The sequence below is a fragment of the Eufriesea mexicana genome, unplaced genomic scaffold, assembly GCF_001483705.2.
Source record: "Eufriesea mexicana isolate 0111107269 unplaced genomic scaffold, ASM148370v2 scaffold4744748345, whole genome shotgun sequence".
In the NCBI taxonomy this organism is placed as follows: Eukaryota; Metazoa; Arthropoda; class Insecta; order Hymenoptera; family Apidae; genus Eufriesea; species Eufriesea mexicana.
Window position 1 is genome coordinate 143746 of NW_016907976.1, and position 13036 is coordinate 156781.

Below are 13036 nucleotides of genomic sequence, written 5' to 3' on the forward strand. Positions count from 1 at the left end.
TCGACCTTACGGTTCGCTCGCGGCTGGTGAATTTGTGGGAAACCGTATTTCGGGATTCCCCGCGATTTTCAAAGGATTATCGATCATTCGTTAGCGCGGGGATAACGGGAGATTCGAAATTAAGAGTACGCGCGCGATAAGCACGCTCGGTCGGTAAAGTCGCATCAGCTGACGGTGCTGTTGTGATTCTGTCATGACGCGGTGTAAACGGTTCGTGTTTTCGTGAGGCGTGGAAGTGGATTTCATGAGAGGAGGTTCCTAGTTTTTGTTGTAAATAATGGCAGCGCAGCGGGCACTACCGCAGAGCAAGGAGGCTTTGTTAAAGTCCTACACCACGAGATTGAAGGAGGACGTGAAATCGATGCTGGAGAATTTCGAAGGTATCCTTCCTAACCTCACTTTCCGCACGATACACGGTGATAAAAGAGTCGGTGTTTCTCAGTGAAAAAGTAATTACGCGTTGTAAAATGTTACTCTGTGCGTTCAGTCCGATGGATAGTTTTTCGTTCAACTAACACGATTTCGTTTTGTTAAACGTATCGACGATGTATCGGACTTAACCTACAATTCTTTCGAGTTGTCGTAATTTTATGTTATTTTGTTTTCTTTTTGTTCCCATTGTACAGAAATTATAAAGCTAGCCAAAGGAGAGAGCGATTCCCAATTATCTCGGATGACACAATGCGAGCAAGATACGTATGAAATGCATGTTAGAGCGGCGAATATCGTTCGCGCGGGAGAATCTCTGATGAAACTTGTGTCGGATATAAAGCAGTATTTGATACTGAACGATTTCCCATCGGTAAACGAGGCTATAGCGCAAAATAGTAAATTATTTAGGACAAAACAGGCCGAGTGCGATCAAAAGTTAGCATCTTTGAGAGACGATATGGCTGCCGATTTATACGATTTAGAAGAGGAATACTATACGTCGATATACAAATAACACAAACTGTAGGTTTTTTTAAGGATGTGTGCAATTGTGTGCTTGTCTGGACCATGAATTGACTAAAATGTGATTTATTTGTTCAATAAACTGTATATATTTATTTAAATAAATAAGAATAGTTTTGATAGTACATTCCTACTTTTTAATTGGGAGCCTGACGAGACACGCGAAAAAGATAGGCTTGACGATATAATAATTCGGGCGTACTTGCTTCATTTTATTACTTGAATACCTTAATAACACACAGACGATACATCACACAATACTTCTAACTGGTAAGTATACTCAATAAGGTAATTGTGGATTCAAGCTTCGGATAATAACAATAATAAGAATAATGAGAATAATCATAAGAAGAAGAATAATAATAATAAGAATAATCTTAGGATAATACTATTTCCTCTTTAATCCTTTACTTGAACGACGATGCCTTTCCATACTGTACAGCGATAATTTACAGAAATAATACGGAGTTCCCTCGACCGGAGTAGCGAGATTACATCGATTCGCAAACAATCGACCGATCAGGTTTTGAAGGCATAAAAGTATGCACGATATTTGAATTTGGAATGTTCCGTTCATCGTAATCTCGTTCACTCCGTTACGTAGTACTGTAGAAAATACAAACTGAGCGGTCGACACGGTACTGGTTCCTTAAAATATTCGGAAGCGATTCTATATGTCGTTATTAGGGAAAGTAACAAAAATATCACAGTGTAAAATGCAACGCTGTGACACAGACCCATCAAGCATCGATCAAACGATAACGTGGAATCAAATGAAAAAGCATTATGTCCGCGGGACACGCGGGTTGGAACTGGAATATCGTAGCGTCTGCTAAATGTAGAGCGACGGAAATTGGAACACAATTGTTGCTTCGGTGTATAAATGCATCTTTATCATTAATTATTATCGTATCGCACGTTTACCCTTGAATCAGTCCGCGATCACGCGATATATCTTAGTCGAAAGTTAATCATACTGCCGCAATCATACTTTAAACATTTACGCGATTCAACGTAACATTTTGAATATTCGACGTTCGTCTTAACACTTCCAACACAAATACGGACAACGAAAAGAAACAAAAGTACGCATAATGTAATCGGTTCCCAAAGCAATCGAATTGTTCCGTATTCTGTATAATAATAAACTTCGCGAAACTTTGAGACCGATAATAATTTAGTATGTACAAAATTTGGTTCGCTTAAAATTAACATTCATCGTTAACAAATCAATGTTCCCTCTTTCTTTCTTTCTTTTTTTTTCCTCATATTTTTCGTATCGATTATTAGCATTTCCTTTTTGTTTTTGTTTGGTCCAAATGCGAGAAACGAAAAGCGAAAGAAACTCAACGAAAGAATATCGCATAATACGTATCTATCATCTTATCTTGAGCATCCGTAAGAGATATCGGTATGATTTAACATACGTTTAGTATAAATAATGAATTTCCTCTCGAGATTTACAATCGTAGCGTTATTTCCTGGACCAAAACTTCGACTTATTGTACACGTATATTTAAGTATATTAAGTAGACTTATATTCTACTTTGGCTAAACCTTTTACAAAAATCTAAAATCGAGCGTGTTTCAATGTTCTCTTCTTCTCTTTCGTTTTCCCCGATCGATCTGTATTTTCGCACTCGATCGTGTTTTCTCTTCTCCCTCTTTTCTCTAAAATTTTTCACAAAAGTCTGGCCTTCGGCTGGCAGCTTGAACGTTAAACGGCTCAGCGTTAAAGTAATCTCAAAAAGGTTACAAAATGTTCAGTCCCATCGTCGACTTCTCTTCGTTTGTTATAAAATGTGCCAAAAAGTTGATATGCTCGTTTCTCGTTTTCTCTTCTCTCTGCCCCGGAAGGATTTCACCGATCATCGGGCTCTCCGTTTTTAAAGTGCCATCGAAAACAGAAAAGCACTGACGTACCTTGGCAGTTTTAATTACACGTTACTTAGGGAAAAAGTCTGTTCACTTCGTTATCGTAGTAATACAAAGTAAATGCATATACTTGGAATGATACTGTCTTTTCGCTTAATTACCTAAGAAAGTATTGCCTCTGCCTCGACGCGTTCTCCGATCGTTTTTCTCCCGCTTCCCCCTGGCTTTTGATTCGTTTCCTGGATCGGTAAAAGTTATTGCGCGCAGTTCTTACGACAGCGAACTATCTATTTAAGGCGTGTTCCGATCGTGAACGCGTCGCGTGATGCATTTCTCGAAAAGTAGCAGTTCTCTTATAATTCATACGGTGAGCAATCGTCACGTTGGCGCTCGAAGAAACATATTCTTAGCGACCGTTCGATTCTTCTTCTACAGAAGACCCTTCTTCCCCTTCGCGCCTACGGAAAAAAGGAAAGAAACGTGTCGTTTCGCCGTTAGTCTTCTGAGTATATTCCGAATTCGCGATTCCCTGCCGCTCTCCTCCTACGAGAGCTTTTGAGCTTCCAGCGACTTTTCCGCTTCACGCGTCTCTCTCCGTGGATCGTTTCAGTAGTCGCGTCAGTAGAGAAGATCGCCGGTGGTCTCGGAACCCCATGCGCCGCCATCCTGAGCTGGTTTCAGGTAATCCACCTCGGTTTCGTTCTCCGGCTGGCCCGACGTGGCGGTCGTCAGCGTGGACGACGATGTCGAGGTCGAGGTCGTCAACGGGGCCGAGGACACTGCTCTGGTCACGCCCAGCTCGAACCCTTCGGACGTCAAGTCCACTTTGCTAGGAGTGTAACTGGCTAGGCCACCACCACCACCTGCGGGGAACAAGCACTAGCTTTCAGCACGCTACGCTGTCTAGGCGAGTTGGACAAGAGAAACGCGCGTGCGACACATACACAGCGAAGGACTAACGAAACACATTCCGAGAGTACTGGCAACGAGAAAGACATGGAAAGTTACTCGGGCGCGTAAGGAACGAAAAACTCTCGTCTAAAATCAGCGTGGGGAAAGTGAAGCGTTTCTAGAGGCAATAGGACTAGTTTATACTAGAGACTCTTTCACAGGGTCAACGTTTAAGAGGAATTGCAATTCTTTGCAGCTGTTCACGGGAGATATAACGTGGTGTATGAACGTGGCCTCTGGAAAAAAAACCGAAAACAACGATACAACTTTAGTGAGGAACGGTACAACACTCGGTGCGAGCGTTCCTAAGTAAAAGTGGAGGGAAAGGAAGAAAGGGAGAGAGAAGAGAGAGAAAAAGGGAGAAGAAGAGACTGGTACGATCGCGATGAAGGCTCGTGGTAACAAGAAAGAGCGATTAAAATTACCGAGTAGGGTCGGCATGCTGGTCGTCGAATTGGTCGAGGACGTTTTATTGCTGATCGGAGTTGATTGCTCGACGGAACCGGAAGTTTCGCCATCCACGCTGCTCTCACCCTCCAGCATCGACGCCTCGCTCGGATATTCGAAGGTACGGGTAGCCGTGTCGTCGAATTGTATTCGATGCTGAAACACAATCACCGATATCAGTGGACTGCAAGTTAGCACGGGGAATTAGCGGACTGATCGATAGAAAATTCGAGCGTCGTGTCTACCGGAAGCGCAGCAAATTGAACCATTCGACGGGACAAAGAGCATCGGCAACGGCCCGGCTATATTCGCGGCACGCGACCATTGTGAACCAGACGGTTACACACCACGAAAACAGCTCTACGCGTCTTTTGTGTGTCGTACACCGTGTGTACAGTCGGTTACAAATAAGACACGGGAAGAACAAACAACGGCACGCAGCCTGGAATAACAGTAACCCGTCACACTCGATGCTTTTTCGACTACGAGAGCGAGGACATCGCCTCCTCCTCGTCCGCTTCTCGTCCGCGAACGTGATCAAAAGAGAAAGCAATTCTTTTTCTAGAGAGCTGCTGGATCTTGCCGTTCCCTGTTCCCCGTGTACCGGATATTTCGGGCCACGAGGACCGCTTCCTCCAATTTCTCCCGCGGAGAAATTAGTATATATAACGCCAGACGAACGTCGCCATCGGGCAATTTCGTCGTTTCGCGCGAAAACAACCAGACAAATCGTTCGTCTTCCACGTATGCCTGGCTCATTTGACGGACAAAGAAATCTGCGAGGCGCCGATTTTGCTATACTTTTCGCTCAGGCGGCAGCGAGTGAACACTTGATGCCCAACGCTCAAGAATACTGAAAAGTATGAGCAGAAGATTACTTTGTTTCACTTTGTCGTTTGGACTGTGAGAATGGTACAGCCAATGCACAAATATACAAATTATAAACAGAAGATAACGAGGTGGGAATGCCAGAAAGGCAAAAAGGCGATCACCAAGAAACGATCAGTCGAAAAAAGCCACGGAAGTGTAAAGATTTACTTTAGCAGAGGGAATTAAATTTTTACAATATGTTAATTGTCATTGATAATTTAACCCTTGACAATGCCAGTCTGACGCACCGATGTTGATCAAACGAAAAGTTCGCTGTCAGTCCCTAGAATCCGCACCGTCCAAACGAAAAGTCTACTGTCAGTCCCTAGGGAATAGCAAAGAAATAGTAGCCAGTGGAAACGGTGGAAAAACTGCATAGATGTTTACTAACTCTTTGCGACACAGGATTTCAGATAATAAAATAGACCCGTGTTGCACAGAAATTTTATTTTAACCCGTTTTAACCCTTTCGCTACTACAGGGTGACTATAGTCACCGGCCACAAAAATTGAGTAAAAAATTAACCCTTTGGACTCGAAGATTTCTTCGTTGCGAAGATGCGATTCGAAGCTCTTCTTAGATTTTTATAAGCTCACTGATACCCTTTACGCTAAAATTAAAAACAGAAAATCGTGAATTTGCGTGAGAAACGAACGAATAGGATAATTTTATTTCCATGTTTTTAATATAATTACCATCGTTCGTTATTTAAGTTATAGCATTAAAACAAACGGTGACTAAGAGCTACTTCTCGAGTGCAAAGGGTTAAGACAAGTGCTACCTTTTCGCTTAGTTCTCTTCGCAAAGAATTGCAAACTGTATTGCAATTGTCGATTTTTCCTTTCTTTTTCTTTTTCTTCGAAACACTTGGCCCCGAATACTAAAGACATCGTAACGTTTCCATCTTTGGCACAACGCTTCGTTTCTCGGGAGAGACTTCGTGGCGATGCTCGGCATAGTGAAAGGGTTAAATGAAACAAAATTGGTATATTTTTGCTAATAAAAGAATCACATAGTGTAAAAATATAAAACCAGGAAAAAAAGATTGTCGCAATAAACCTGTACTGGCATATTGAATGTTGCCAGCACGAGCGAATACGTGTATAACATTTATCAAAGGTGGCACCAACTGTTTTACGTAAATAAGACGAAATATAAACCTACGTGCATGCAATTATTACAATATTTCGAGGGGACTAAAAATGTCTAGGCATACATTACGGTGCATCAAAAATGTGGGACACTTTTAATCCCACCGTGCCCCAAAGAGTTAAACGGACGAAGGGTTAGAACTGGTCAAAACGCAGAGGAAGGGATCATATCCACATTGCTAGGACATAGAGTTTATTTTAGTACTTAGTTTCTTACTACACAGAATTAACCACGTGCGCTATGATTTAACTTTCATATGACAACTTACATTGACACCGCACCCCTTCTGCGAGCTAACTGTTAGCCGACGTGTCGGACACGTCGTTTTCGTTTCTGCGACAAATGTCTATCGACGTGGTATACACGTCGCTGGCGGCTTTGGAACAAAATCATCTCGACGTGCGTCTTTACAGCGCGAGTGGTTAAATCGGTGATTCCGCGTTTAGTTTCGCGATCGCGAAATGTGACCGGAATGGCGGCGCGCATAAATCCTCGGGTCTGGGCAGCAGTGCTGGTACAGCGGTAACAGTACCACCGATTATTTCGAGCAGAGATTGACTTCTCGCTGGTTGACTCTCTGTCTGCGCAGTTTCCGAGTTCGCGAAGCCACGGAACTTTGAGACAGTCGTCTCTTGGATCGCGATGATCGACGACGAGCGCGTATGTGGAATTTTCGCGGACAGGAACGATCGGGATTACCTGCTCGTTCTCTCGGCGCTGGATCGATGGTGTCTCATAAATCACGATCGACGTTTTCGTTACACGTATACACAGAGAACGCTGTAGGACAAATTGCCACGAGCACTTGCGGGCGAAAGCGAGTACGATCGGTTCTCGTCTGCGAAGGAATTTTTTGGATAGCGAGTCCATCGGGGCCAGCGAGGTCCGGGACGTCCTAGTTAATTAATGGTGCCGGTTAATTACGAACGACCATCCGTCTCGGGTCATCGACAGCCATCGGCAGAACTTGCATTGTATAATCACCTGTTTCTAGCCGGTAAAACGACTCATCGAGTGGACAGAGGGCCTCATAGATATTCGAGTATGCATCGACTAGTCGCGAAGAAGCGTTCGCACGTGGACGCGAACCTTTTCTCCGGGCGATAACGTTTCCATCGTTGTAAAATAATAGCAAACTGTTGGTAGGAGCGAGCAGTGGAACGTTTACAATCTGCGCGCGTGCACGGAATGGAATACCAGGGTGGCCGTGGCATAGGAAAGGCTTTCTTCTCAGCGCGAAAATGGCGTCGTCGATAAACGAAACGGGCATACACCGTTGGCCAAAGGCAAATATCAAGATGGAAAGTTTACGCGCAGGTTGTGGACGCTTGGCACGCGGGACCATGGCGTTTCGCGTGCGACTCGTGTCAAATCGTTCCCCGGCCCGAGATGCATGGGGGACCATGGAGGCTCGCGCTCATTGGTCGCCGGTATATTGATTTTCAGGAAGAAAACGGCGAACCGAACTACCCTCAAAAGAGAGTAAACCTTTTGTGTCGCGCCCGTGCTTTCTCGACCATAAAATCAAGCTCGAGCACGCTGCCAGCGAGTATACATTGCAGCCGTGCACGTCTACTCGTTAACGAACGTTTACGAGGAAAAATTCGCGGGGGGAGAGCCGAGCAAGTCTAAGCGAAGCTTCTAAACCCTGGGCGAAAAAGCATCCTATCCTGCTGTACCGTAATAACGCGTCGGGACAATGGCGCGTAATTTCAAGCGACTGTCAATTGTGGGAGAGAAAGAGTGACAGAGAGATGGAGAGATCGGTCGGGAACGAATTTGGGAGGTTCCGCGAACGGATTCTCGATGGGTTTCGTTAAGGAAGAGATAAATAGGAATCTCGATAACGACGTCGTTTCGTTCTGCTTTGCATCTTTACGATCGGTAAAAAGACCTGCGTCTCGTTTCGAGAGCGTGTTCGCGCCACAGGCTTTCGACTGCGTTCCTCTCGCCACGACACAGCCACGGGCCCCCGAGCCCGAGGAATTTTTCAATCCCGATTCGAATAACCGCGACTGCCGTCGAGGGGGGAATCGGTGGAAGGAAAAATGGCGTCGACAATGTCGCGGACGGGCCGTTACTCTCGACTAGAGACCCGACCAAACAATGCGTCCCTTATCGTCCGCGAGAAAGGAAACCGTTTATCGCGGCGGACAATGGAAAGAGGAAGCTAAACGGACTTTTACGTATTACGCGTTACATTTTACGTCCCACATGCGGTCGTCTCGTAACGCTTATAGGACGCCTATGGGACGCCTATGAGACGCGTTCGGATCGCGCGCCGAAATTCCAACGACGGCTTCGACGAGTTCCGAATGGACGCGCAACGTGTGGAAGCACTCGTGGAGAATGAGCGGACGAAGACGTTATGGCGGGCGATAAATTATTCGCACTGGTTTCACGGATGCGCCGTTTAGCTCGGGACGGCGGATCGTTCGGGGATAATTCCCGAACGCCGAGGGGACATAAAGTTTAACGCGGCGCGAACGCGAACCCTGGAATAACGTCGGGGGGTGATGGCGGAGGGCCGAGGGGGAAAACGCAGGCAGACTTGTAACGCTGGAGCTTTTTCTCCGTGCACGGAGAGTCGGGTCCGGTCGTACGGTAGGCAGCATAAAAGCGTCGAGGAATTTATCGTCGCGACGCCCCGTTCCCTGGTCCCGTGAACACCCGCGCGTATCTCGCCGCACGGCCGCGTCAAATGGACGCATAAAGCTTGTTCCACGCGGTAAAAACTAGACGCGCGCGCATCCGTTATGTCTGGCAAAACCCGTAATCTTGCTCGCGCTGACAAGATTAAACGGCCCATGAGGTATCGCGGATTGAAAGAGCAGCCAACGAGCGGGATCGTTCTTCGATTCGATTTACGTGCTCGTCCGGCCGATTTAAACTTTCGACCCGATGGCGCCAAACCAGCGGACGGAAGAATGGCCGAGGAATCGACGAAGAGTGGACGAAGGGAGGACGAAAAGCCTCGGCCAGTCCGGGATTCTTTCGCGATGAGCCACGAAGGGAGTAGCTTTTTGCTCGCGCGAGTACGAATGCCAACTGATCGACAGGGAATCGATGACGAGGTTTCAGGAACGAGGAAGCGCTTGCATCGGGACGAGCCATCCTCGTGATTTACGTTATCCGCGACGAGCAATTAAAGCGAATTTTTCGTAGATTACGCAGGTATTCGCTGTCGATCGGATGGATCGCCTTGAATACCGTTATCGTACGAACAAGCGTACACACACACAGCCACGCGGGCAGCAGACGCACACGCTAGAAGCAAATTGCCCGCGTCCACGAGTGTTTACATTATTTCTTCATTTGCATACGCGCCGAGCGACCTATTCAATGACGATGCACGTAGGATACATTCCTTGAAAAGAGCTTACAAAGCAATGGCGTATTTATGAGGCAACACCGGCTGAATTTATTAGTGTACAGAGAGTATCGTCCGACTCGATGTTAGAGAAACGTTTCCGTTCTTTCTTACGCCACGAAAGAAATCGTTACAGGAAGACGCCACTTTTCTCGCGAGAACGCGTTTTTCCGAAGACTGCGTCTTTCCCCGATCCAAGGTCGTTCATCCTAAATCCCTCGAAGCCATCCCGAGACCCCTCGACCTCCTACGACGATCGCCTCTCCGTCGTTTCTTAACGGAAAATATACCGCGTCGACACTCGCGTTAATTGCCTCACGTGAGCCACTGACGTAATTAATAAAACAGCGCGGGAAAAATGAAACGACGTAGGAGGAAGTAATCGGGAAAACGAAGCTCTCGAAGGTGAAAATTACGACTGCAGGAATAATCCTATTTCCGCGTGGAGGTAGCCAAGGCGAACGCGGCAGATGAAACGCACAGGGCCGCCAGTTCTTTTCGATAAGATACTAACGGTCCGTAAATGTAATTACCCGCCGACTTTTCCGCAACGGAGAGATATTAGAAATTCAAATCCCCCTGCTTTTTCTCCTTTTTCGTTACCGCTTCCGATCCGAGGCAACGTTCCTGACCGGCAAGGCCAAGCGGAGTAGAAAAATTCTCGCCGCGCTTCGGTCGCTCGCCGGCTGCGAATCACGATTGATTTTCGTATCTCTTTCACTCGCTCGCTGCAACTGTATTACGATTGGGCCCCGAGAATCACCGGCCGAGCAATTTTCTCTGGAATGGAACGATTTCGCAATTGTTGCGGGAGGTGACGGCACCCTAAGGTCGACGACCACCGACGCTCGCGCGAAACGGCGAAAACGTGCCGCGGACGTGGTTCCGGCCATCGATGACCGCCATTTTGTCCAGCATTTCGAAATCGAATATGTCCGTGGATCGATCGCCGGTATCGAAGAGTTCGAGTGACGAAATTCGAAAATTCGAAAGGTAACCTTGATTCCGAGGGAATGCGGTCCTCGATTGAGCAATTGGGCCGTTCGAAATTCGCTCAAAACGGTGACGTAACGCGCGATTGGAGACAACGGGGACGTGTATAAACATCAATTTTGAATCCTCGATTTATTTCTGGTCAAGGACGTCGAACACCGTTGTAGAATCGCTGACGACTGTCAACAAATCGGTGACGAGTACGCCGATTCAGCGAATAAACCATCATGGTGTCTCGTTCCCGATGATCGTTCGAAGACGATTCGAGTTTGCGTTTCATCCAAGTAGTGCGATTATGCAACGAGATTCTGTCATACACGCGTTTATCGTCGTGACGATTCCGAGAATTTCAGCTTGTAATTGTTCGCCGTGGCAACCTTACGTTCCCTTGTTTGCATAACGGCGAAACGTTTACAGCCTCTTCGGCGAATTTTTGCGCGCACGCGGTGTTTACATCGGGACGATCCGGTAGTCGGTTTGATAAGCGGCTTTATCGGCGAAATTTTGGTAAATACAGAGCTCGCTGTTGTTTAGATAACCGAGGAAACGCGCAGTTAGGAAACGATTCTTTCCTATCGAGACTTCTTCCAGATAAAGATATATTTAGAAATAATAAGATCGGTAATAAAGATCTTGGACTGACACGTGCCAGCTGCTCTGCCTGAATAGAAAAGGTGTGAGAATGTTAGGAAGAAAAGTCACTCGCTGATGACAGATCTTCGTTTACTATTGTTAGCCTCTAACGCGAATATTCTCTATTTCAATTTCGTCGATAACGATGTCGACTTCGCGTAGGAGATCGGTATCGATCGAGATAGTAGGAAATGTGTGAAAATGTAAAGGAGAAAGGTCATCACTCGTTGATGATCTTCGTTCTCCATTGTTACCCTCTAACGAGAATATATTTTATTCCAATTTCGTTAATAACGACGTTGACTTCACGCAGGAGATCGGTATCGATTGTAATCGTAGAAAATGTGTGAAAATGTAAAGAAGAAAGATCATCGCTCACTAATGACAGATCTTCATTCGCTATCGTTACCCTCAAATGCAAATATTTTCTATTCCAATTTCGTTGATAACGATGTCGACTCCGTGCAGGAGATCGGTATCAATCGCGATAGTAAAAAATGTGTGAAAATGTAAAGAAGAAAGATCATAGCTCACTGATGACAGGCCTTCGATTACTATCGTTATCCCTCAACGCAAATATTTTCCATTTCAATTTCGTTAATAACGATGTCGACTCCATGCAGGAGATCGGTATCGATCGCGATCGTAGAAAATGTGTGAAAATGTAAGGAAGAAAGGTCAACGCTCGTTAACGACAGATCTTCGTTCGCTATCGTTACCCTCGAGTGCAAATATTTTCTATTCCAATTTCGTTGATAACGATATCGACTCCACACGGAAGATCGTTAGCTGAGATATCGGTGTCGATCGCAATCGTAGAAAACGTGTGAAAATGTAAAGAAGAAAGGTCATAGCTCACTAATGACAGACCCTCGATTACTATCGTTACCCCTCAACGCAAATATTTTCTATCGCAATTTCGTCGATAACGATGTCGACTTCACGCAGGAGATCGGTATCGATCGAGATAGTAGAAAATGTGTGAAAATGTAAAGAAGAAACGTCATCACTCGCTGAGGACGATCTTCGTTCTCCATTGTTACCCTCCAACGCAAATATTTTCTATTCCAGTTTCGTCGATAACGACGTTGACTCTATGCAGGAGATCGGTATCGATCGCGATCGTAGAAAATGTGTGAAAATGTAAAGGAGAAAGGTCATCACTCGTTGATGATCTTCGTTCTCCATTGTTACCCTCTAACGCGAATATATTTTATTCCAATTTCGTTAATAACGACGTTGACTTCACGCAGAAGATCGGTATCGATTGTAACCGTAGAAAATGTGTGAAAATGTAAAGAAGAAACGTCATCACTCGCTGAGGACGATCTTCGTTCTCCATTGTTACCCTCCAACGCAAATATTTTCTATTCCAATTCCGTCGATAACGACATCGACCTTACACGGAAGATCGATAGCCGAGAGATCGGCGTCGATGGCGATGGCGATCTTCGCGAGACACAAAGAGCGTAGCCCTGAAGCGCGACCGAGTACACACGCGGACTCGCGATTATTCGCATTATCAGATGCTGCACGCGTAATGTCTCTCGCGTAATGGCTTCACACCGGAGCGCCGGTCATTACCTTTCACGGATCGCTATTAATAAAAGAACCACGAGCAACGGTGAAGTTGATCGCGAGTCCGCCATTTCTCGCGGAACCACTTGCCACTCCATTAAGGATCAAGCGATGATATTGCTTTTATCAACGTCCGAGTGTATTAAACGGGTTAATTAATTAATAGCTCGTCGATCAATTCGATGAAAATCTATTCCCCCCTTCGTGTACCCT

General features: G+C 45.8%; 2 protein-coding genes across 3 annotated transcripts in view; one reads left to right on the plus strand and one right to left on the minus strand.

Moving 5' to 3' along the window:
- Nucleotides 1-203: 203 nt before the first annotated feature.
- Nucleotides 204-992, plus strand: LOC108550943 (mediator of RNA polymerase II transcription subunit 22). Its single transcript, XM_017904887.1, has 2 exons — nt 204-380; nt 627-992. Exons 1-2 carry the CDS (start codon nt 278-280, stop codon nt 944-946), a joined length of 423 nt encoding a protein of 140 aa, XP_017760376.1. The 5' UTR covers nt 204-277; the 3' UTR covers nt 947-992.
- Nucleotides 993-1103: 111 nt separating this feature from the next.
- The window catches only part of bif (protein phosphatase 1-binding protein bifocal), a 31972-nt gene continuing 20039 nt past the window's right edge, over nt 1104-13036 (minus strand). The window contains exons 3-4 of one of the 2 annotated variants that reach the window (XM_017905015.1): nt 4206-4383; nt 1104-3692 (exon numbers count right to left, since the gene is read on the minus strand). In XM_017905015.1, the coding sequence (XP_017760504.1) occupies nt 3448-3692; nt 4206-4383 (423 nt within the window). In that variant the 3' untranslated portion in view covers nt 1104-3447. Of the gene's footprint in view, nt 4017-4205; nt 4384-13036 lie in introns of both variants that reach the window. The other variant, XM_017905023.1, reaches the window with a different exon arrangement.

What these genes read in the sequence shown, in the direction of transcription:
- LOC108550943 (XM_017904887.1), top strand. Translation starts at nt 278, where the DNA reads ATGGCAGCGCAGCGGGCACTACCGCAGAGCAAGGAGGCTTTGTTAAAG. An exon ending in GATGCTGGAGAATTTCGAAG is followed by an intron (nt 381 to 626) that starts GTATCCTTCCTA and finishes CCCATTGTACAG; the next exon opens with AAATTATAAAGCTAGCCAAA.